The 24,109-nt window shown below is 35.9% G+C and overlaps 3 protein-coding genes across 4 annotated transcripts in view; 2 read left to right on the plus strand and 1 right to left on the minus strand.

The window, feature by feature from the left end:
- Positions 1 to 7,344, plus strand: part of LOC306762632 (inhibitor of nuclear factor kappa-B kinase subunit alpha-like) — a 10,851-nt gene extending 3,507 nt beyond the window's left edge. For both annotated transcript variants that reach the window (XM_079249193.1, XM_079249194.1), the window contains exons 9-22: positions 876 to 983; positions 1,079 to 1,214; positions 1,330 to 1,530; positions 2,660 to 2,762; positions 3,588 to 3,711; positions 3,799 to 3,950; positions 4,035 to 4,096; positions 4,170 to 4,279; positions 4,869 to 4,918; positions 5,241 to 5,349; positions 5,482 to 5,629; positions 5,753 to 5,802; positions 6,120 to 6,219; positions 6,484 to 7,344. In XM_079249193.1, the coding sequence (XP_079105319.1) occupies positions 876 to 983; positions 1,079 to 1,214; positions 1,330 to 1,530; positions 2,660 to 2,762; positions 3,588 to 3,711; positions 3,799 to 3,950; positions 4,035 to 4,096; positions 4,170 to 4,279; positions 4,869 to 4,918; positions 5,241 to 5,349; positions 5,482 to 5,629; positions 5,753 to 5,802; positions 6,120 to 6,219; positions 6,484 to 6,543 (1,513 nt within the window). In that variant the 3' untranslated portion in view covers positions 6,544 to 7,344. The remainder of the gene's footprint in view (positions 1 to 875; positions 984 to 1,078; positions 1,215 to 1,329; positions 1,531 to 2,659; positions 2,763 to 3,587; positions 3,712 to 3,798; positions 3,951 to 4,034; positions 4,097 to 4,169; positions 4,280 to 4,868; positions 4,919 to 5,240; positions 5,350 to 5,481; positions 5,630 to 5,752; positions 5,803 to 6,119; positions 6,220 to 6,483) is intronic.
- A 1,020-nt stretch (positions 7,345 to 8,364) lies between these two features.
- erlin1 (ER lipid raft associated 1) lies at positions 8,365 to 14,153 on the plus strand. The gene is made up of 12 exons (XM_079249083.1): positions 8,365 to 8,492; positions 9,350 to 9,478; positions 10,124 to 10,205; positions 10,723 to 10,769; positions 10,874 to 10,935; positions 11,042 to 11,167; positions 11,283 to 11,356; positions 11,737 to 11,795; positions 11,932 to 12,023; positions 12,181 to 12,270; positions 12,384 to 12,463; positions 13,091 to 14,153. Exons 2-12 carry the CDS (start codon positions 9,360 to 9,362, stop codon positions 13,280 to 13,282), a joined length of 1,023 nt encoding a protein of 340 aa, XP_079105209.1. The 5' UTR covers positions 8,365 to 8,492; positions 9,350 to 9,359; the 3' UTR covers positions 13,283 to 14,153.
- A 5,212-nt stretch (positions 14,154 to 19,365) lies between these two features.
- On the minus strand, positions 19,366 to 23,382 carry spef1 (sperm flagellar 1; the record flags this gene model as incomplete). Its single annotated transcript, XM_079248778.1, has 6 exons — positions 19,366 to 19,479; positions 19,849 to 19,954; positions 20,053 to 20,128; positions 21,492 to 21,643; positions 22,888 to 22,999; positions 23,274 to 23,382. 6 exons carry the CDS (start codon positions 23,380 to 23,382, stop codon positions 19,366 to 19,368), a joined length of 669 nt encoding a protein of 222 aa, XP_079104904.1.
- Between the last annotated feature and the right edge of the window lie 727 nt (positions 23,383 to 24,109).

Raw genomic sequence — 24,109 nt, forward strand, 5'->3', positions numbered from 1 at the left:
GGAAGAACTAATCCTCATATGTAGCACACCAAAATCATGGGGAGAAACTCAGCTAAAAGATTTTACCAAGCACTGGTATATATATATATATATATATATATATATATATATATATATATATATATATATATATATATATATGTATATATGTATATATGTATATATGTATATATATATGTATATATGTATATATGTATATATATATGTATATATGTATATATATATATATATATGTATATATGTATATATGTATATATATATATATGTATATATGTATATATATATATATATATATATATATATGTATATATATATATATATATATATGTATATATATATATATATATATATATATATGTATATATATATATATGTATATATATATATATATATATATGTATATATGTATATATATATGTATATATATATATATATATATATGTATATATGTATATATATATATATATATATATATATATATATATATATATATGTATATATATATATATATATATATATATATGTATATATGTATATATATATATATATATATATATATGTATATATATATATATATATATATATATATATATATATATATATGTATATATATATATATATATATATATATATATATATATATGTATATATATATATATGTATATATATATATATATATATATATATATATATATATATATGTATATATGTATATGTGGTTACAAGAATTTTTCTTTGTTGCATCCTCCCTACAATCTACAAATCTGTATGTGACATACAAAGTTTGTGTATTTAAAATTTTAGAACATTTTGTTGATATGCTTTTTTGTTTTTTTGGATTTTTGTCTATTTTTGTCAACATTTTTCCTTTGCAGGACAAGCAAAGTCAAAAACAAAGGTCCGAAAGACATCACGGCAGTTGAAGACATGAATGGAGAGGTTCGATTCTCTTCACATCTGCCATATCCTAACAAAATCAGCAGGTGGAGACAAAGAAACAATTTTACATACTTTACAGTTCTGGTTATCCCATTCCACACAACTAGTATCCAACATGTGTGTTTGTGTGTGTTCATAGATCGCTATTGGAGCCAATTGAGTCTCTTCTTCACATGCTGTTACTTTGGGAATCTACAATGCGAGGTGGAGGACTGGATCCTGAAACAAATAAGCCATACTTCTACACAATTATGCACAATATCCTTAACATGAAGGTTAATCATACAAACCTTGCTTTGGACTCATTTATACTACTATATAGAATAAATTTATATTAGAATAGTTGGCTGTAAACAAAAGCAAACCTCTCATTCGAATTTATTTGTCTAGATTATTCATGTGTTGGACATGACCTCAGCTCAGCTGCACTCAGTGGTTTTGGGTGCTGAGGAGAGTTTACACTCCCTGCAGCTTCGTCTGGAAACACAAACTCAGGCACACATCTCTCCACTGAGTCAAGAGCTGCTTCTGGAGACGGGAATCTCCCTGGACCCACGCAGAGCGCCCGCACAATGTCTGCCAGATGGTTTGGTATGTCACACACACACACACACACACACACACACACACACACACATAAATAGAATATCTCATATCAAACAGGTGCAGACCTACTGTAGTTAGATTTAAAGCAGATGCAAAGCAAAAGTCTCAGGTGTTTTGGAAAAGAGGGTCTGTCAATTAGTTTGGCTTCAGATTGAGGAGGACATTTTCAGCAGTGTGCTGCATCGGCTGAGATGTGGACTCTGCATTGATCTGTTGTAGTGAAGAAGGAACTGAGCTGAAAGGCGGAGCTCTCGATTTACCAGTCCATCTGTGTTTCTACCCTTGCCTATGGTCATAAACTACGAGTAATGACTGAAAGAAAATGATTGTGAAGTGGCCAAAGTGAGTTTCATCTGCAGGAAGGCTGGGCTGTCCCATAGATAGGACTCTGAGTAGAACCACTGCACCTCTGTATTGAGAGGAGCCAGATGAGGTAGCTCACCAGCAGGAGGCTTTGGGGAAGACCTTTAACATGTTGCTGGGATTATTTCTCTTTGCTGACCAGAGTACACCTAATGATTCCACCAAGGGAGCTTGAAGAAGTGGCATGGTAGAGGGGCATTTAGGCTTATTTTCTTAGGCTGCTGACCTGCAACCCAACCCTCTGATGAGCAGTGAAAAAGTGATGGTGTAAAACTTAAATAAATCAGGTTCACTGGTTTGATATAAATTTTGTTGTGGTTTTCATACTATTTGAATGACTGAGAATTGTTTGCTTCCACTTGCTCTGTGGATAATCTGGGATGAATTCTTGACCACAAGCCCCTTTCACATATCAGTTACACCTTATTGGGGGGAAAAAAACATCATCGTTGACCTCCTGCTGTTGGTCATTGGCATTTCTCACATGCCCAACAGATATGGGTCAGCTCTGTTCTTAACAAACGTTCAACAAGAATCAGATGAGTGACAACAGCATTGTTGGTTAGATTTTCAAACTCTGCATTGCTAGCATGATGTCTTTAAGATACACATAAAGCACTCACACATGAAACCAGTGTGTGGCATAGGTCCATCTGTCCTAGTTTTAAAAAGTTTAGAAAGTTTTAACTTGAACATAGGATTTGTATCATTGTGTGAACCCAAAGACTCTTTAAAATCTTTTTTCTTTTAGCGAGGCTGGGATAGCTTTGTAGTCTTCCTCTTTGATAAGAGCCTTACCAAGTACTCTGGACCACTAACTGCAAGGCCTTTGCCAGACAGCGTCAACTTTATAGGTGAGACATTAAGCTTTAAAATGATACTTTATACGTTACCTTTCTGTTTCTCCTGTTGCTGTTATTTGATCTTTTGTATTCTTTTGGCCATGATATAAAAAGCTTACTTTTTACTTTAAAAAGGAAATTATTTGTTAATGCATACATTGCTTATGAATACACTTCATGAATATTTCATTAAATGAATTGGAGATTTATCTTGTACAGATACATTGATAAACTCTATGTTCTTAAAAATGTTGGGATGCTGTGTAAAATTTTTTTTTTTTTTTAAATAAAATAAATGAAATGCAGTATATCCATTTCTGGTCATGATAAAACAGAAAATATATCAGATACTGAAATGTGGGCATTTTATATTTTCATTAAAAAATTGAACTAATCATCAACTTAGTAACAGCAATACATCTGAAAAAGTTGAGTCAGCAAATGGCTAGAAAACCGAGTGACACAAATACACTGCTGGAGGAACATGTTTATAGTAATTATGTAAATAACAGGTCAGTAAAGTGACTGGATATGAATAGTCCATCATCTTGCACAGTACACAATATAAAAAATATTCAGAGAATACAGAGAGAACTTTTGTGTAACATACACAGCTGTTTTACTTTAGACATTTTAATGTGTTCTTTTATGATCTAAATATTGGTTTATGAGATCTGAACATTGTTCGCTGATTATGAGACACATTTTATTCAGCATCCCAGCTTTTTTTTTTAAATTAGAGTTGTAAGGATCTACATTTATCTCTTAAGTTTATGTCTTTTAGGACATACTTCTTTTGAAGTCTCTAAATAATGGGGCCCATTTTGTTGTTCTCAGTCAGGGAGACAAAGACACAACTGCCCCTGTCTGCTCTTAGAAAAGTGTGGGGTGAAGCAGTCAGTTACATATGTGGACTGAAGGAGGATTATTTTCGCCTTTACCAGGGGCAGAGGGCTGCCATGTAAGTGGAGCAACACTCACATAATTGCATGAACTAACACAATGAAGACTTTTTTAATAAATGGTTTTGTATCTGTTGTCCATGTAGGCTGAGTTTGCTGCGTTACAACACCAACCTGGCACGCTATAGAAACCGGCTTTTCTCCCAGTCACAACAGCTTCAAGCCAAACTGGCTTTCTTTAAGACCAGCATCCAGTATGATCTCGAGCGATTCTGCCAGCAGAAGAACTGTGGTGTCTGTGAGTGCTTGTTAATGTCCGATGTGATGTGATTGGTACTGTATCTAAGCCCTAGATGAACTTTCTGTTATTTTGTGTTTAAAGCATCAGAAAAAATGCTGAAGAAATGGCAAGAAAATGAAGAGAATGCTGAGGGGTTTACGAAGGTAAGAGATTTGTAAAATTAATGACAACTGATTGCAGTTATTTACAGTATGATGAGAGTGTTTCCTGCTGTAGGTTGCTGATATAGGGTTTCTGGATGAAGAGATAGTGGCTCTACATTCTGAAATAGTGGAATTGCAGAGAAGCCCATTTGCCAGAAAACAAGGAGATGTGATGAAACAGCTGTAAGTGTCTCTAAGAAAACACTCATGCCCTGACTGTACTACTTCCCAATATGTAATGTATTCTTAAAGACAACTTTAGATGAACTTAAGAATATATTCCTGAACAGATTTATGTCAGCCTATTCCTCTAGAAGGGGTGTCTAGTGATATTCTCTTCTAAATTTTTGTATTTTGGGATTGTTTTCTTATTTATTATTTTTATTATTTTTCTTTTTCATGGACTTTTGAGGCTCCTTTACTACATTATTAGAATAGTGTTGAATATTTCTTTTCAACCTAAGAGGAGAATATAGAAAGACAGGAAAAAAAAAGCATATAGCTAGCTTTGACTTCCAGCTATCATGGACAACACGAACAGCAACATGTGGATACGGTGTTACAGTTTTTATTCTGTGTGGAAGTATCTACCATACGTAAAACATAATCCAGACATAATCCAGACATAATCCTTTAATTAATAAATGCTGCAATTTACTGATTACAGTTTCATACTGCAAAAATAATAGAAAAGTAATAGAAATGTAAGTAATCCTACCATCTCTATTGTTCATTGTTACTATAACATGCACATGCTCTTCTCTTTTTTCAGTGAAGCAAAGGCTATTGAACTCTACAAGCAACTGAAAGCTAAATGCAAAAGTTAGTGTGAACATTTGCACAAATAAAGCAGTACACATGGGTTATAGAAGAGCATGCAGCTTTTGCTACTTTTTTCTTCCTTTATTTTGGATAACATGGCTCAAAAATCTGATAAAGGTTGTTGATATGTATATATTTAAGGTGTAATATATGAAAAATTTTAAACAACCCACTGAAAAAAACATGCCATTATGTTTTAGTTTGACATAATCTTCATTATAGCTGTTAATTGAATAATAGGACACCTAAGAGATGGTGTATCATGTTTATATTCCTGTCTGAACATTTGTTAGGATGATCCTAGAAGTTTTGTCTTTTGCAGGTCCCGATCCTCCTCATGGCTACAGTGACAGCTCAGAAATGGTGAGGACCATACTTCAGACAGTTCAAAACCAGGACAGAGTGCTGAAAGATATGTACACTCACTTAAGGTAATAAATATATCAGAGTTGAATTAAAATGCACTCGCAAACATTAAAGATTTAACACTCATCTAAGGTCTGTCTTTCCAGCTCCCTTATGCATTATTTTTCATTGCTCCCATCATTTTCTGTTTTTTACAGTACCATCCTGATCTGCAAGCGACGCATTGTGGATTTGTTCCCTAAGTTGGAGAGGGCGGTAGAGAGTATAAAGACTGCAGAGGCAGCAGTGATGCAAATGCAAATGAAGAGACAGAAGGAGTTCTGGTTCCTTCTCAAGGTTGTTTGTGTAAGTAATGCTAAAGGAAATTTTATTTGGTATCAGTGATGCTGCCATGAGTTTAAATCTCTGCAATGTCAAATGTAGAGGTAAGATAATTTTATAGCTAATACATTGTAGCTTTTTCTTTAGGCCCAGAATGATTCTCCATTATCATCACTTATTCAACAACCTACTGACAGGTAAATTCTGCTGAATACATATTGTTGCTCGCCTAGCCTGCTGTAGTTTCCCTTGGCATATAAAAGTATATATTTGCTTTCAGGGGGGTAGTTGATTCACACTAAAACCTCATGTTGTTATACTTGTTTAACTCATAAATAAACATAAGAGTTTAGAAGAACTCTTGAGCTCACAAAAAATCTGCCATAAGTCACTATCTGTTATTCCAAGACTACGAGCATGTAAAATCTGACTCATCTGAATTGTATATAACTTGAAAACATGCAGCCATGTAACAATGTCTTACTCTTTTTTTTTTTTTTTTTTTTTTTTTTAGTCAAACAGTTGATCAACTACTAGATGAAAATCAACATTACATGAGTCAGCTCACTTCTTTGCTGCAAGATGCCAACAAAGAGATGGAGCACAGTGTTATGGTATGGTATAGAGGCTCAAGTCCCCAGAAACTACACTGAATATATGCTAAATAACTCCTCATACACACATACACTTTTGTATTGTTTATGCTAAACGCAACTTGATGATAATATTGTAATTTCGCACTGTAGCTATTATAAATTACTTTCCCATGTGTGTAGATTTTGTGTGGTCACTCTTTCTTTTGTAAAACCATATTTTAGCATAGATTTTTAACCTAAAGTTTATTTGTTCAGTGTAAACAACTTTCTTTCTCTCTCTAGGATCAGGACTGGAGCTGGACTCAGTTTGGTGCAGTAAAAGCTGAGTCTCAGAAGCTGTAGACTTTACTAAAAATGTGGATTGTAAAAAGTACCTCATCAGGGCTACACTATCCAAATTGTGATATTTAAATGCACTGTATGTAATACTGTAAGACATTATGAAGCATCATTACATCAGTAAGCTATGCATGTTTTAATTTAAACACATTTACTGAGTGGTAAAGGTTTTGCCGGCAGTGGCATTGGTTTATTTAATATTCAGGTAATATTGATTAGAGTGAAACATTGCTGCTGAGAAAGGAATTTAAATTGTTTGTTTGTTTTTTTAAATAAATGTATAGATCATATACTCTTGACCATAAGTTGTTTCTGGATTACTGCCTCTTTTGTTTTATTTTCAACTGCAAAACCAGTGATAATAGCAAGTATTTAAGCAGTTACTTTTTATACAGACTGCAAATGAAAGAACTGTTAAAATGAAATATTCAAAACTGAATAAGTAATCCAAAGTGACAAACTCTAAATATTTTTTAGGGAGAATGTGTGGTAGACAACCACACCATCCAAAATCATTGTTTTAACCTAACATGCTTGTTTTTAGACCTGGGGTAAGCAGAGAGTTCCCTAAAACAATTTTTGGTTGTATATGTAGATGTGCACCTTCACTCATTTTGCTTGTCATCACTTTACAATTGTTTGTGTTCAGTCTTTGTTTACACCTCTTATTATGATTGATCTAACTTTGATTGTTTGGCGTTAACCCATATTTGGTGGTTAACACATTTTGTTTACTTTTGGTCAGTTTTCACTAATTTACAAATGTTTGTAATGTCAGTTTGTGACCTGTATTGTTGACTTGAAGCTGGTTTTAGTTCATTGTGTCACTGTTTTTTTTTTAACCATTTACCAATGGAAAATAAAACTGAATGTTTATCCATGTGTTCATGGTAACTTTATGTCTTTCTTGTGGTAGTTTTGTCACAGGACTTTGCCTTTTTCTTTGTCATCATGTTATGTCTCTTCATGAAATATTTGTTAGAATAAATCTGTATCCATAATATAAAAAGTTACAGTTCTAAACTTAAAACAAAAAAATATTTCTTGGTTGTAACAGCACTTCATGATAATAAATGTCATATTGTTGGGGAACCTATTTATTTCCCTTTTTGGATTGTAGCTTACCACAAAGAAAAAAAGCTTTTGTGAGATCATTTTTGCAAGTGCTGTCCTGGAGCAGGGGTGTCCAAAGTCCGTCCTTGAGCACCACTGTCCTGCAGATTTTTGATGCATCCTGCTCCAATACACCTGACTCCAACACATTTGACTCAAATTAAATAGCTTATGAAGTTGTATATCATTTATTTGAGTCAAGTGTGTTGCAGCAGGGACACATGGAAAACCTTGTGGCCCTTGAGGACCTAGTCTGGAATCCCTGTATGGGACTACCAGCAGAGGCTGAGGGTGATTTCTTTATATATATTGCTATTATAACGATATTATTATAACAACTGAAATAATATTGGTGTGTTATTTTTAAGGAGGGATTTAACTTTTTCTTTTCTTTTTCGCAGATCTTTGTCAATGAGGGCGCAAATGGCATCAACCTCGAATTAAAGATACCAGAAAACTGGATTTAAAAAAGACAGACCCAGGAGTAATACAAAAAAATAAAGAAAAAAATGTTGAGGGAAAAATGCCCGAGGAGAACATAATGCGTTTTAAACAAAATATTGAATAACATTATCTTGTTAGCTCCTGTTTTCATTATATTTTAAAGATATTGATTACAGTATTTCCTATAGTCCCTGAAGGCAACATATATAATTTCACAAGTCTAAAGGAGATAAGAACCTCTGGGAGGAGGAGGCGGGGTGAGGTGAGGGGGAGGGTCGTTGAATGATGAAACCAGAGCTGGAGTCGGTCTGAAACAGTGGTAATTTTCTATCAATAACCAGTCGCCTACCGTGCTTCGATGAGCATAATTATTTTTCAGCATCGTGCAAGTTGAGGTAATTTGCTTTCTTTTTGCTAACAACCCCGCTAGTGAAAGTTAGCATTAGGCTAAAAGATGCTGACGGAATGAACCCACCCCGGAGAGCTGGCTAGCTAGCTAGCCTGCCCGCTAGGTTAACGCTACCACACGGATATCTCGGCGCCTTCTATTTTTCCACTGAGGTGATATTGATTAGTACTTTCATTACTTCATAGATATGTTTTGTCGTAAGTTGGCAAAGAAATGATTGGCTTGCTGCCGACTTATTTCTACAAGCAAATCGTGCCTGTTAGCGTTAGCCAGACTAGCGTAAAGGTTGGTGTGAGGCGCTACAATGTACTGAGGCACACCTGTACTGAAGTCAGGCTGCGTTAATTGTACTTGCTGAATCGAAAGCATGGTAAAGATAACCTGTATAATTATTCAGACCAGCTTGATATATGCCGGGCTATGCAATCTGTGTTCTGTTTATTTTGGAAAGGTCAGAAATATTTTACTTCCTTTTATAATCATGGCATTGTTTGCAAATTCATTTATATCAAGCACTGCTCATTCCCGTGCTTTTTAGTTTTGATTATATGAGAAGAGGCCAATACTATCTTATGAATCTGTAAGTATTTATTGTGATGCTGTTTATTAGGCATTCAACAAATTCATACCTCTTTACATAGAGATATGTATAGAGGTATGAGTAAGCAGACAAACTGGTAGAGCTTCTGCATTGTTGGGTTGCATTTTAGTCAGGTTTTCCCTAAAACTGGGGACCGGCTGCTTGCATTGCAACTGGCGTTGTGTAGGTGTCTGACCTTTATTTTTAAGAATACATGTTTTGTAAATATTCCACTCTGTTTGTGATTCTTTCATTTCCTGCAGGTGAGTGCTTATGAGGGTGACAATGCCGCACGTAGGGGCAGTTTTTGCAACAATAACAGGACTGATGGCCATCATGTTGCACTCCTCTATTCACAAAATAGAGGAAGGACACCTCGCTGTGTACTACAGGTATATTCAAACATGATCTCTAATGTCTGTGTTTGGTTGAGATTAATATTGAGGCTGCTAGCAGATTGCTATGTATGCTTATACAAGTAGACAGGGAAATGCTTGTACTGGCATAATCGTGTGCTTGAACTTTGATCAAAGGCTGATTGGTTCATAAAGTACTAGTCATCCTTCGGTACCTACCTTAGATTCAGCTTTGTAGGTGACCTGACTTCCTTTCATTACTAATGCAATTCAACATTCACAAGCCTTTTTTTTATGTAAAAATTGAATTTCATTGTAGTCCTTGCTTTTTATGCAGTTCTTACAAGTGCTGTATGTATTTCAGCAGAGATTACTGTGGAATTACATTGTTTTATTTTCTTAGTTTGAATTGATGTTTTATGTGTTTAGTGTACATTGAATTTATACTTCACGCATTTAAGATTCTGCATTTTGATTGTGTGTTTGTCATGTTTCTATTTAGTTATGTTTATGTTTACATGTTTGTACTTGGCCTTTAAGTCTATGGAATGTTGTTGATAATGAAATATACAATAGAGGTAAAACTGCTGTCTCCAAAGAGACAATGTGCTTTAATACAAGTGTCCATATGTGCAATTCTTGAAAATGCACAACCAAACAATTTGTTTGTATTTGTTTCAGAGGTGGGGCATTGCTTACCTCTCCCAATGGGCCTGGATATCACATTATGCTGCCTTTCATTACCACCTACAGATCAGTGCAGGTAAATTCCCCCTTTAGTCCTGAAACTTGACTTGTATTGAGACATGTTTCTTGTGAGAGTCTGCCTTGAAGTATTGCTCATGTAAAGAGAGAGGGGTCTTCTATAAATAAGTTAGCTGCTGCATGCAAAAAGTTGATGTTCAGCCATGGCTGCAGCAACACTCTTTACAGCAAGTTAATGTTGAGCTAGTCTTGTGCCACCACATATGGTTAAAATGTTGTCAAATATAATTTATCATTAAAATAAATAGATCTGTGATGGCCAGCCATAGTCAAGCTTTTCTACAGTAACCACAACAGATATGTTGTCATCAAAAAAAGCAATTTAACAGAAACTTTGACACTATAACTTCTAAGGCTTTATCGAAAATAATGTGCTTTTTTCCCCTCATTAATATGTGCAATTATTATCATAAGTTTAACTTAAAACAAGAATTAAATTCTTAACATAAGTAGCGGCCTGCAGCTTAAAAAAGTGAAAACTTGTACATCAGGTTGATTTGGAAATTCTTTTTCAGACTACGCTCCAAACTGATGAGATCAAGAATGTGCCTTGTGGAACAAGGTATGCCTGGGTTTACTGAAGTAGTTGTGCAGATATTGATCTTCTTTTTGAAACTCATTATATATATATTAATTAGTATTTTCCTCTCTCTCTTTCTCTTCAAGTGGTGGTGTAATGATATATTTTGACAGGATAGAAGTTGTTAATATGTTGGTCCCTTCAGCAGGTACATCTTTGAACGTATTTCATAAAAATAGTTTTTATTTTCCTGACAAATTAACCATGTTGGCTGCAAAGTATTACAACCGGTGATTTTACTGTTTTGTTTGTAGTGGTGGATATTGTGAGGAACTATACTGCTGATTATGACAAAACTCTAATTTTCAACAAGATCCACCACGAACTGAACCAGTTCTGCAGTGTACACACACTACAGGAGGTCTACATTGAGTTGTTTGGTGAGGAGCTTGTTATATTTTAATGCACTACATTGTGTGTCCAGCCCGGAAATTAATAACATATTTTACATGACAGGATGTATATTCAAGCCATCTGCTATACTGTGTCTTTCAGATATTATAGATGAAAACCTAAAGACTGCTTTGCAAAAAGATCTTAATGGTATGGCACCTGGGCTGACAATACAGGTATTTAAACATATAATTGACTGTACTTAAATATATACCTAACCATACATCCTTTTTGTTGTTGTTATAAATGGCCTGAAACTGATTTAAAATCATAAATTTAATAAAGTTGCAACAGCAACTTAAGTTTCTGCTTATGTCTAATCGATGGCAAAAAGTCGCCTTTTTTTACGAAAAGTCAATAAATTAAATGGAGAAAAAAAAGTTGGATTTCATTCATAATTAATTAAAGCTAATAGTGGAATAAATAATTAATACATTGAAGATTGTCATATTTTTTTCCCTTTCAATATAAATTAAGTTAAAAGTCTAAAGATTACAATAAAACATTGAACTCTGATATATATTTTTCCTCTGTCCTGTTTAATCATCTAATGAAGGCAGTTCGTGTTACCAAGCCAAAGATCCCAGAGGCTATCAGAAGAAACTTTGAACTCATGTGAGTTTATTATGTTTTACTGTCTTGCACATATTTAGTGTATGCTTCAGTTGATCTGTAAGCAACTTGGTTAAAATGACATTACAAAACTACTACTTTTTTTTTTTTTTATCTTTCCTTATCTGTGTGTATACAGGGAAGCAGAGAAGACCCGTCTGTTAATAACAGCTCAGACTCAGAAGGTTGTAGAAAAGGAAGCAGAAACTGAAAGGAAGAAGGCCATTATTGGTAAATGACATGCTTTACTGTAAATCTCGAAGCTATTTATTTTTATTTTTTTTATTTGCATGACTTTCTGTTTTAGCAGTTTTTCTCTCTGTTAGCCATGCGTAACCCCACTGCCAGCCTCCACATATAGTTTAACTCAGGTTTTTCTGTTCTACAGAGGCTCAGAAAGTGGCTCAGGTTGCAGAGATCCAGTTCAAACAGAAGGTGATGGAGAAAGAGACAGAGAAGAAAATCTCTGAAATTGAGGGTTAGCATCACAGCTTTCAATCCCTGTCTTTGAGATGGATGAGATTTATATGTTTTTCTGTGTGTTTGGATAGTTCCTCACTTGTCTCTTTTGACATTGTTTCTTTATTTTAGATGCTGCCTTCCTGGCCAGAGAGAGGGCAAAGGCAGATGCAGAATATTACAGTGCTGCCAAGTTTGCTGAAGCAAACAGGGTAAAGACAGCATTAAAATATATTCATTATATATTAAAATAATGTAGAAATACTCCAGGCAGTTAACACATTAGAATTATTTGGACTGAACCACAATAAAAACATCATGGTAGCTTAACTTCTGCTTTTGGGGATTTCTACTTCCCGAGTGAACATTGTGCCTGTGGTAGGGCTGTTTTGCTAAAGCTTCAGCTTTGGCATGAGTTGTGCTTTGATTTGACTTGTGTATGTGTGTGTTTAATAACACAAATCAGCTCAGTCCTCCTTTATAGATACAAATTCATGTTCAGAGAAGTACAAGTTATATTGAGTAAAGCACAGCCAGCTGGTGTTTGTCAAAGAAATTGGGATCACCATATCATCTTTCACATTCCTTTCTCCTCATGACTGACTACCCAAAAATGGATTGTTCTTATTCATAATAAAAATATCCTGAGGAGTGTAATCAGATCCTGGAACTTTTATCTATCACTGCCACCCCACCAAAAGTGTCCCAGCAGCATTGTTGCATTTCTTTTTGGTCATGTAGATGTCCTCTGTTGTCATGTTAGGAGTCACACCAGACTTGTAAAAAAACCCTGATATGACTAAACACTAACATAGTGATGTCTTTGTCCTAAATTGCAGCTGAAGTTAACGCCGGAATATCTGGAGCTGATGAAGTATCAGGCTATTGCAGCTAATAGTAAGATCTACTTTGGCCAGGACATTCCCAACATGTTTGTTGAGGGAAACAACGGCCCATTGAAGCCAGCATCCTCCTCTACTCATCCTAATGGTGAACCAGAGTTGCTTAAAGCAAACCCAGTTGACCACTGAGGACACAGCTTTGTCTCTGCACAGGACAGGAGAAGCTGATGAGGACTTGTCTTGTCACCGAAGATGGTGGGTGGGGCAGCTTTCTGCTAGTTTGGTGAACCACACATCAGTCTTAAATCAAAAGGGCAAGGATTGATTTAGAAAATTAATGGTGGACGTGAAATAGAAAGGATAAGGTATGTGTGGGGATGAGTTTCAGAAAACAAGAATGATGCCATAGTTAAATTCAACAGCATAAAAATGCTTATGCCTGCGAAGGTGACAGCAAGTAGTCGCCCTAATTTCCACGTGCTTTTATATCAATGCAGTGTTTAACTTTGCTTTTGGCACTGCATTCATCGTTTGTATGCAAGAGGAATGATTAGTGATGGAATATTAGTTTGGTTTTTGAGAAGTAAGTTGCAGTTGTCTGCACTGGAATATTGACAGATGACACTAATTAAAAGTTTGATGTACAATGTACATGTGAAGGAGATAAGTCATGGCTCATGGCCTTCTTCTCTTGCACTGATTGGTTTCACAGTACAAGTTCTTGCTTGGACCATTTAATCACACCTCGTGTCAAATGCTGCTCGTGGTGAACTTTAGTTTTGCCGAAAATTTTTAACATCACAGATGTGATTACAGTTCATCACCAGATGCAGCCAACGTTTATTTCATTTTGACTGGAATCATGCAGAAGTGCTGAGAGCTTCAATTCCAGTAGAGCAAATGAATGAATGGCATCAGATTAGTTGTTTATTTGATGTTTTTTGTTCTTGTTTGAAATCTGCTGACCTGTGCTGATATTTGCTTTAAAGCAATTGGGGGGGGGGAATCTGATTGTCTGAAAAGTCTGATGATAAATATGATAGTCCAACAAAGTGATTATAGTGGGTCATTGCACTGGGGTTGGACGGGTGGGGGAGGGGGGGGGGGGGGGGGTATTCTTTATTTTATTAATTCAACAAGTTTGGTTTTGATTGTCAGGGCTATGCATGTGGAAATAGTTTTGCTTGATTTATTCTGTGACTGTCTCCCAACTCTTTCATTACACTGCTTTTTCAACATGATAAATGTAAATTCTCAGGAAGTGTATCTGAAATGAGACAGTTGTTTTCTTGGCTAGAACATACACTTTTCAGAAGCTTGAATAAATAAAATGTGCTGCGATTTCTTGTCAGATAAAAATAATTTGTTCAGTTAAAATTAACAAATCTTTTCTGATTTCCCTTCAAATCTACATGATAATATGTCAATATTTGTGTCAACAATAAGATGATGATCTGTCAAGGTGAAATAATTTAAGATTTCTCTATTGTCAATGTTTACTTTTTTGTGACTTAAATGATTGAATGAAAACTATATTTGCCAGTTACAATTTTTTTTTTTTTTTACATTTTTAAAAACTTTTTGCAAAACACATATCCTAATCACATTAGAAGCTTACGTTTTTTAATTAATTAGTGGAATCTATGTTCAGTTTTGTGATGACATGAGTTTCAGTACTTTACAGAAACTCACTTTGTTCAGCTTAAAGACAAACTCTGACATTGACTTTGAAAATGGTGGGAGCTGGTGCTAGTTTTTAATGTTTTTCAGCTTTTTGTTTTTGTTCAGCCCAGAGGTTCACAAACTCTGAAATACTTCCAATACTCAGAATTCAAGCCTTAAAGAATATGTTTTCCCAGACCTGCAGACTGGAGAAGTCTGATTATTACAGACTCAAAGGCTCCACTTGGATTTTAGCTGAGACACAATTAGCATTGCACACTACTAGTGTTTGGAAGATGTCGTGCTGTTTACGTGATCTACACCTGGCAGTAAAAGGCTGCACCCTGCATTACTTTGGTGGTGGGATTTAAAATGGGATATAAATCTTCCTTTTTTTTTTGGGGTCAATATTTTGTACAATCTGTGAAATTTGAACATCGTCTCCTTGTTTTAAAAGGTTTATATGCAAAATATTTTCAAGTTTTGACAATGTTCTTATGTAAAATAAAACCTATTTTGGTACCACTACACTTTGCATGGATGTCTCTGGGGGATGGTCATTGTGTAATACACTCAGATGTCCAGTAGGAGATGATCAGACACCATGCTTGTGGGGCTGTGTGGTAAAAGGGCAAAACCACCATTGACCCTAACACATGACTTTTGTATGCATGTGAACCCAAGTAAATCATCAGGATATGAGAATGCAAACTGAGATGTGAAGTTTACAAAGATTACTGGGCAAAATTTTCAATATAGTAAATGTTTTGATTGATACACATTTCTCAGATAAATTTGGGAATAAAAGGATCAGAAAAGGGACCTCAATGAAACTTGCATCTATATATATATATATATATATATATATGTGTGTGTGTGTGTGTGTGTGTGTGTGTGTGTGTGTGTATATATAAAATATAGAAAATCTCAAGCATGTTAAAACCTTAGAAGCATTTTAGTTTGTTAGCTTGTCATTTATTGACTGGATGGTTGTGGCAGTTTAGGAATGATTGAATGCTTGCTGACTATATAAACACAATCTAAAATACAGTCCTTGTTCTAACCCACAATGTGTTGTAAACATCACAAAAACAAGAGCAACACTGAACCACAAGTTTTGCTTTCTGCACAGCTAGTTGGAAAGGCTTTCCAAAGCGTTACTGTGTGTGACTGCTGCCTGATGATCAGATGAGTGATTGCTTCCTCTTGTGACCTCTCAGGTCTCATGAAGCCCTCTGTATTCTTGAACAGCTGATTTAAACAACCATCCTTTTGGAGGGCGTTTCAATTTTGTCTGACTAGGATCAGTTTTCCTAAGATAAATGCAAATAGGAAGAAAAATGTAAATAAATGTAACTTATCAAGTTTTTTTTTTATTGTGTTTGTTTGCCTGAGCTAATTTCATTGTGTTGTATATTTTCTGCTGTTGGGGTATAAACTGAACAAATCTGAATCCCTCCTCTTTGGGAAGGTGAAGGTCAGGTTTTGTGGCTTCCTGGCTGAAGCATCACTTTTATTTCCTTCCTTTTTGTCCCTGATCTCACATCATATCATGGGTGGTGATCCATCTTGCCCTGACATCTTCCCGGACATGGCCCTCCCCAGTAACACAATCCCCCCTCCCACCACCACCACACAGCCTAGTGACACAAATATGAATCATCAGCAGACAGCGCTTTCATTAATTAATAACTGCTCTGTTCTGCAGTTTTCTCACACATTCTTATCTTCTGTGTTGCTATTTCTCAGCCCTTCTCACCCAGATCCTTTGAATTTATGTATTTTTTTTAGAGCATTAAGATAGTTGAGTACTTTAGTGAACAAATGTAATTCTCTCCTGCACACACCCTTTTTTGCACATTTTGGTCAACTTGTTTGAGCATGTTTCTTGTGAGAAAGCTAACGGCCAGACTAATATTGAGGAGGGTTATTCAGGCTGTGAAGACAGATAAAAAACCCTGATAAGGAAAGCCCATATTAAATCAAAGGTGGTAAGATTTGTCTAAACATTTGACAACAGCCTACACTGTAAACGGTAGAGTTGTTTAAAAGATGAAGACATTTTACTTGATGTTTGAAAGCATGTGATTCTGAGTTATAAAAATAGTTTGAGTCATCTTAAGTAGAACTTTGATTACAAAAATGAGTAGCCCAGGATGCTTCAGCCATTACCTCTCCAGTTTTAGATGAATAAAGTTTATCTTTTATTTCACGGATATTTCCTTGAAAGCATAAGAAAATAGTAACTACTAAGCTTTAAAGAATTAATCATAGATATATTTGTGCATTTTGAATATAATTTGTGCTTGAAGCCCAGCAATGGACTGGCGACCTGTCCATGGTGTACCCTGCCTCGGGCCCAAAGACTGCTGGAATAGGCTCCAGTTCCCCCATGACCCTTAATTGGACTGAGTGGTTTGGATGATGAACAAATGAATGAATTTGTGCTTTAAAAACTATTTATGATACACTTATATTTCTGCCACAAACCAGTGGATGGTCTACATCTATGTATATATAAATGCTCAGTACCTATCAAAAGTTTGGACATCCATACCCAATAAATCCAATCGGTAGGAGTTTCTAAAATTTCTTCTGCAGGGTGACTAGGCTCTTCCTTAGAGATAAGCTCTGTCATCTGGAAGGGACTCAGGGTAGAGTTGCTGCTCCTCCACATTGAGAGGAGCCAGATGAGGCATCTGGTTAGGATGTCCCCACACCTCCCTGGTGAAGTATTCTGAGCATGTCCTACTGGGAAGAGACCCCAGGGAAGACCCAAGGCATTCTGGAAGGTTTACATCTCCCAGCTGGCCTGGGAATGCCTTGAGATCTCCTGGACGAGCTGGCAATGAGGTCAGAGGGGGGTCTGGCTTTCCCTGCTTAGCCAGCTGGCCCTGCAACCTGACAGCAGACAAACTGCAAGAAAGTGGATGGATGAATGCATTTGTAAATTTTGTCCGATAGGAAAGGCAGCAGATGACATCGTGTCATTATTCTTTTTGTAAATAGGACAGACAACACAAACATGGAAATGTTTGGTCGCAATCCACAGAGCCACATTTGACAAACAGTAAACACAGTATATCAGCACCAACACCTCATTCTTGTCTAGCATGATGGTGGAAGTTTTATCTTTTGGGGTGCTTGTTTTTCAGACAAAGGAACTTGATACTGTGTGCAGGCTGTCTTTCCAACAACTAAAGGTTGGCTAAAACTGGGTGATGAGTTTTTGCAACCATAACAGCAAATCTACAACACAATGTCTGAAACAGAAAAGAATGAATGTGCTGCAATGGCTCAAAGTAACAGAAATATATTTTATTTAAAAGCACATTTCAAGACTCCTAAGGACACTTTACATTAAATGTAAGGCAAAAAAGAACTAAAATGGCGTTGTAAAGAAGAGTGGGTTAAAAATCCTCCATAAGGTGAAAGGCTAATCAAGTCAAATAAAAAAAGGTTAGGGTCAAAAGGTATTGATTCATGGGGTGTACTTATTTCTACATACTGCTATTACTTTTGATTTGTTATTAAAAGAGTAAAAACACATTGGAGTATGGTAAGTGTTGTTTTCTTCTGAGGTTGCGTTTATGTATTTTAAGGACTAGATTTTTGTTTTTATTTCCTCTGATGGCTGTATGTGATGATTGAGGGGGATTACTCTGGTATGAGCATGTGGTTTTCTGTTTAGGAAGTTATCATTTTGAGGCCAAAAATAATAAATCTGTTTTATTTTGGCATTAATTTTTCACTATACATTGATAATGATGATTAAGTAGGTGGTCTGACAACGAGTACAGCACATTCAGCCAAAAGTGATTTCATCTGCTCCTGATATAAAATATCAGGTAACCTACCCAACAGGGACAGACACCTCTCTATTTTCCATTTAATTTGATAACACAACAAAAGGCAGAATGAGGTTAACTTCACATCTCAAAACCACTACCTAAGTGTAGTGTATTTTATAGGGCGGTGGCTGTTAGGGGTGAATAACTGTTGACTGTATTTGGTCATTCTGACACATCATCATCACATTAATTCTGAAACCCATTAATTTAAAAACTGGAAACTGAGTCATTAATAACAGGACTCCATGTTTAAAGTAATTTTACACTTCTGACAATATTCCAAATTCTTCTCATTTGAGTGATGAGGCTTTTAGTCAACGGAAGAAGGTAACATTAGTAAACCTACAAGAGCATCCTTTTTTCCTCAAACTTGGCTCATGTCAGAGCCACTTAAAAAAAAACCTCTTCATAGAAGCATCTATTTATATCCAACAAGTACTACCCTCAAATTTACAAACCATTTACAATACAAGATAGATTATTCATACACAAGGAAATAATATAGATGGTGACAGTTGTTCAACCTTGTTTCTTCAGTGATTTAAAATAATATTACAGACAAATAAGACAAGTTGATACCTTTCGAAACAAATACTTTTCATATTTGACGCGACGCAAGGCATCAGTACACAAACTTGCACTTAAGTGAGATTAACAAGACAGAATAACTACCTTTTTTTGTCACAAATACAAACTAAACTGAAAACATCTCGATGGGAATGTGGGTGACACATTGCTGGTGTAGCCTAAATGTTTGTTTCAGTGTTTGCTGCCTTTTGCTTTATACATCTCCAAGTGCCGTGTCAGATCTTCAATACGCATATCCTTCAAGTGCACCAAATGCTCCAACTTGTTCACTTTCATCTGCAGGATCTATACACAAAGATGTAAAATAAGAAGGTTAAACTGGAGGAGGTTTTTTAGAAATTTTTTACATGTTCAAAGGAGAAGTGAGTCACTCTGCTCTTTTCTTTGTAAGCAGATGTGGCAAAAGATAGAAAAAAAAGCTTGCATCCGCTGAGTTGATATTGACTCATTGACCACTGCTGACACAGGGTATGACACATGTTACACACACACACACACACACACACACACACACACACACACAGCTGCAATAATGTTACAGCTGGTAAGTCTGTATGACAAAGCTTTTCCCTAAAGGGCATAAAAATGGAGGAGGGTTTTGTTGGCAGACATTGAAGCAGTCAGCAGAGTTTCCTGTAGTGTGTTTGCATGTACCTCCAAAGTCTCCTGTAAAGTCATGACCGTCTGCTCTTTTTCCCGCAGGATCAGCCGGAAAGTAGGGTCCATGTCTGAGTAATATTTCATGGTGTTCTGCAGTTTCCTGCACAACATTTATTTCAAAATGACACATCGTGATTATTAAAAACAGTGCAACTAATTTGTTTAGTTCAGACTAAAACGGTAACATTTTGGTCATACATGTCTTTCAGTGTGTTTTTCTCCTTTTTCATCTCTGACAGCTCAGCCACAAGTCTTGCCTCAGCTGGATGACTTTCTACAAAAAAAACAAACAAACAATATTTCACCAACTGGAATGAGAAAAAAATCTTTAGTTTCTGGTTGGAAACAAACAGGGTTTCATCTGATAAAAAGGTAGGCTTAGTAAGATAAAGAGATTCAGTTTTATTCAAGGGAAATCAGTGTTGGTCACAAACAGAGAAAGAAGCAAGGAAGTTTCTTCTAACCCATAAGATGATAAGAAAAAAAAGGATCTATCTTTTAGTATGCAGTGCTGAACTCAGGCCAGTGATAAAGGCTGTCTGGATTTTAGGAACTGTTAACAAGTCCTGAGCCTTGTCTGTGATAGTGGATGGGGGTGAAGATGGAAAGGGAAAGAGCAGAGGGGGGGAGGTGCTGGTCTGAGGCCAGTTTCACAGACTAGGTTCAGGGGACAGATGAAATGTGGGAAACGGAAGAAACACATATCTCCAGTTCACACCCTTAAGGTTGCGGCATTTTCTAATCAGTCCTGTTTGATGCCTTCAAAGGAAGTATGTTTGTGTCACTATGTGGTCAGTGCTATCTTGTGGGCAGTTAGCGGGGCACATTTTGCTTACGAGGTCAGGACAGGAAAGAGAAGCAAAGAAGACCTCACTGTGGTGGCAGAATCAGCACTGACGTTAGAGATTAATTAATTTTTCCAGGAACCAAAAAACCCCAGTAAACTAATTTGGATCATGCTGATTTGTTATTTGTCAGCTGACTGGCAAATACAATACCAACAGGAAAGTCTAAAATTATACAAGCTTTCCTTCTAATGCTAAAAAAAGGACATACTTTTGCATTGTCAGTTAACATTTTCCTCAAAATACACTTCAAGTGTTGCACAAGTCTTAAGTCAAAGCACAGTTGTTGTGCTGTTTTAGTTTGTAATTCAGCTGTTTTAGTTTCTACAATCCACTCAATGTCACTGACTTAATCACAAATTTGTGACTTCTGGCTAAATTATTATCACTTACAAGTGATGTGTTGTAAGCTTTTACAGTATTTTTTTTATTTTTATTAATTAACTCAAAGAATTTGTTGGTAAAGAAATAACAGGAATATTTTTGTTCACAGAAAGAGAATAGCCCTGTGATGGACTGGCGAGCTGTCCATGATGTACCCTGCCTTTCGCCCAAAGACTGCTGGGATAGGCTCCAGCTTCCCCGCAACCCTGAATTGGATTAAGCAGTTCGGAAAATGAATGAATGAATGAATGAAAGAGAATAAAAAATATAAAACAACCACCTGCATGAAGTTTTTCCTGGTTCCTGGTGTCGTAGTAGCCCAAATTCTTAAGCAAAAGATGCAATATTGATCAAATTTGTAAGCAGCTTTAAAACAAAGTGTGATTTCTGGTATATTTGTCCAAGTACCCACTAATATATTATTCGTGGTGTGCTCTAGCTTCTTGTCTATCTTCTCCCTCAGAGTGCTTAGTACTGGCTCTATCGCTCCAGCAGTGCACAATACAATCCTCCTTACTGTCTCCTCGGGCACGTGAAAGTCCAACTTGGAAAACACCTTCCTATCAATAAAAAAAATAAAAACAAGAAAAAAAACATCAACACATGTTTTTAATGGACGGCACAAGGAAAGGCGGACTGCATGTGATTTACTGATGAGTCCACAGAGGCAGCTATGTTTATACTGCAGTCCCATAAATCTGTAGTTGGCTATGTGCCACGCCAGTGACTGGGAAAAGCCTGGGAGGGAGTATGTTAGATCTTTTCTCATAAGAAAATGAAGGCGCGAAGTTAACATTTTAGCTAATCATTTGTAGAGAAACTGAAAAGCAAGAATGTGCACAATGTCTATCATTCGTAACTATTGGGGAGTATGTTTTTTAGTGGCTGAGTAACACTGTCTGGTTGTGGTTTTCTCTTTCAATCTCCAGTACTAGGTAGAATAGTTGACTTTAAATTCATCATTGAATGGATCTATATCACTAGAACATTTTCAATACATTAATTTCAAGAACATAAATGAATAATTACTTATGATTATTAATGATCATTTTTTTAAAAATGCATTGAGGTATATATAGTATATCCAAAACTCAAAGTGTACCTTGGAAAATGTTGTAGTTAACTAATATTTTGTTTTGGAACCACTGGTATCAAAGATGGCTCTTAAATGTGTCGTTGTTTTTGGCACCTGCCAATTGGTCTATCTAATACTCAATGTTCCTGTGGCCAAAAATGTAATTACACATTACTGGCTGCTTTAAAACAGTCCAAGCTTTCTTTTCAGCTATTCTTTGTATTATTAGATGTGTTCTCCAGGTCAATGTCACAGTTCAAGACAAAAGGTATTCATCTCAATAGTTCTTTAGCTTTTGTAGCCTATACTGTTGCCACCACTCCAGTTTTGAGTTTCTTTTTTTCTTTCTTTATTTCTTTTTGTATCAGACTGGCTTTTTCCATAGGGTTTAATGTAAGTGCTGTGGATTGTAATTATTCAGCACTTTTATGTCAGTGAAACTTCTTCATGACAATGTGAAATGCTTAAATTAAGACTTCAGGATGATCGGGGGAATGCACTGTGGGTAATAAATATTTTTTAACCTTTGTTTGAAAAATCTGACCTAAATATCACCGACCCCCTTACAGAGGTCGGTGATATTCAGTGGTTAGTGTATTATTGTTATTATCATGTTTAGATAATTAAATGGATTAATTTATCTTGGTTGTAATTTCTAATTTATTAATTTTATTTTAATGGAGATTAAAAAGACGGTTATTATTTAAATATAATAGATTATTGTCTTGCCTGTTGAGAAGGTTCCAGTTACTGAACTTCTGCTGTGTAGAGTTTGCAGGGACATAGTTGTGCAGGTCAACAAACTTTGGGAAGAAGTGTTTCACAACCTCAGCAGCCATCACTGCGGAGGGTCCAGCATGGAGACACGGCCAGTTCACAAGAAAGCAAATATACAGACAGATAATTTAGCCTATAAACCACCCGAGCAGTCAGATAGGATTGTTGTTGATTTAGAAATACGCATTAAATGAATATAAGATTGTATTACTTCTGCTTGTTTGGTTGCAACCATAGAGTCTATGGTTGCAACCAAACAAGCAGAGTCTATGGTTGCAACTCCCTATGGTCTGTGAACGTAAGCAAAGGCTAATTGTGCTCAGCGTGTGGTATGCTACCTCCATCGCTGAAGTCTCTTGTAATATTTCTTTTAGGCCTGGACAGAGGTATTTTGTCAATCCATGCGAACAAATCCTGCAGTTCCTCATCGTTGAGTTCTCGATGCATTCTTCTTAAAGGTACATCTGTTTCTGTTTACAAAGATTGAAACTGTTAGCTCTTTAGCTTCCTTCGACCATTAGTTGTTTGCGGCGTTACTAGGCGACCGATAGTAAACTATAGCAACACAGAAATGACACGGATCAACAATTCCGGTCCTCCGGAGGTGGTGTCTTGCAGCATTATATTAAACTTTTACACCATTTCAACTAATCTGATTCAAATTAAATGGATCTCCAACAGCTTGTTGTCAAGTTCTGGCACATTTGTGTATGGTCCATTTTAATCAGGTGTTTTGCTGCAGGGACACATCTAGTACCTGCAGGACAGTTGAAGTTAGTGATCCCTGAAATATGGTGTGGATGAAAAGACGAAACAATTTACCCAGATGTGTGTCGATTCATTTTTATTGTAAGATGACAAAGAATTTAAACTTCAAGGAAAAAAAAACCCAAAAACTGCATAAATCAAAGAAGTCTCAATTCATTAAGAAAAATAAAGATAATTTCTTTAAGAATTACAATCAAAATGTCATATAGCAATTCAAAAGCACAAAGTCAAACAGTCAAATTATGTTTAAAAACGTTTGAAATCTAAAAGAATTAAATAAAATAATAAAATACCACTGCCATGGACAGATTACTGAATGGAATATGCCCCAAGAAACTAGTGGGACCCTGGCACAATTAAAAAATGTATCCCCTGGAAACTTAATATTATAAATAAAAGACCCAAG

This window comes from Telmatherina bonti (assembly GCF_933228915.1).
Source record: "Telmatherina bonti genome assembly, chromosome: 11".
Lineage (NCBI taxonomy): Eukaryota > Metazoa > Chordata > Actinopteri > Atheriniformes > Telmatherinidae > Telmatherina > Telmatherina bonti.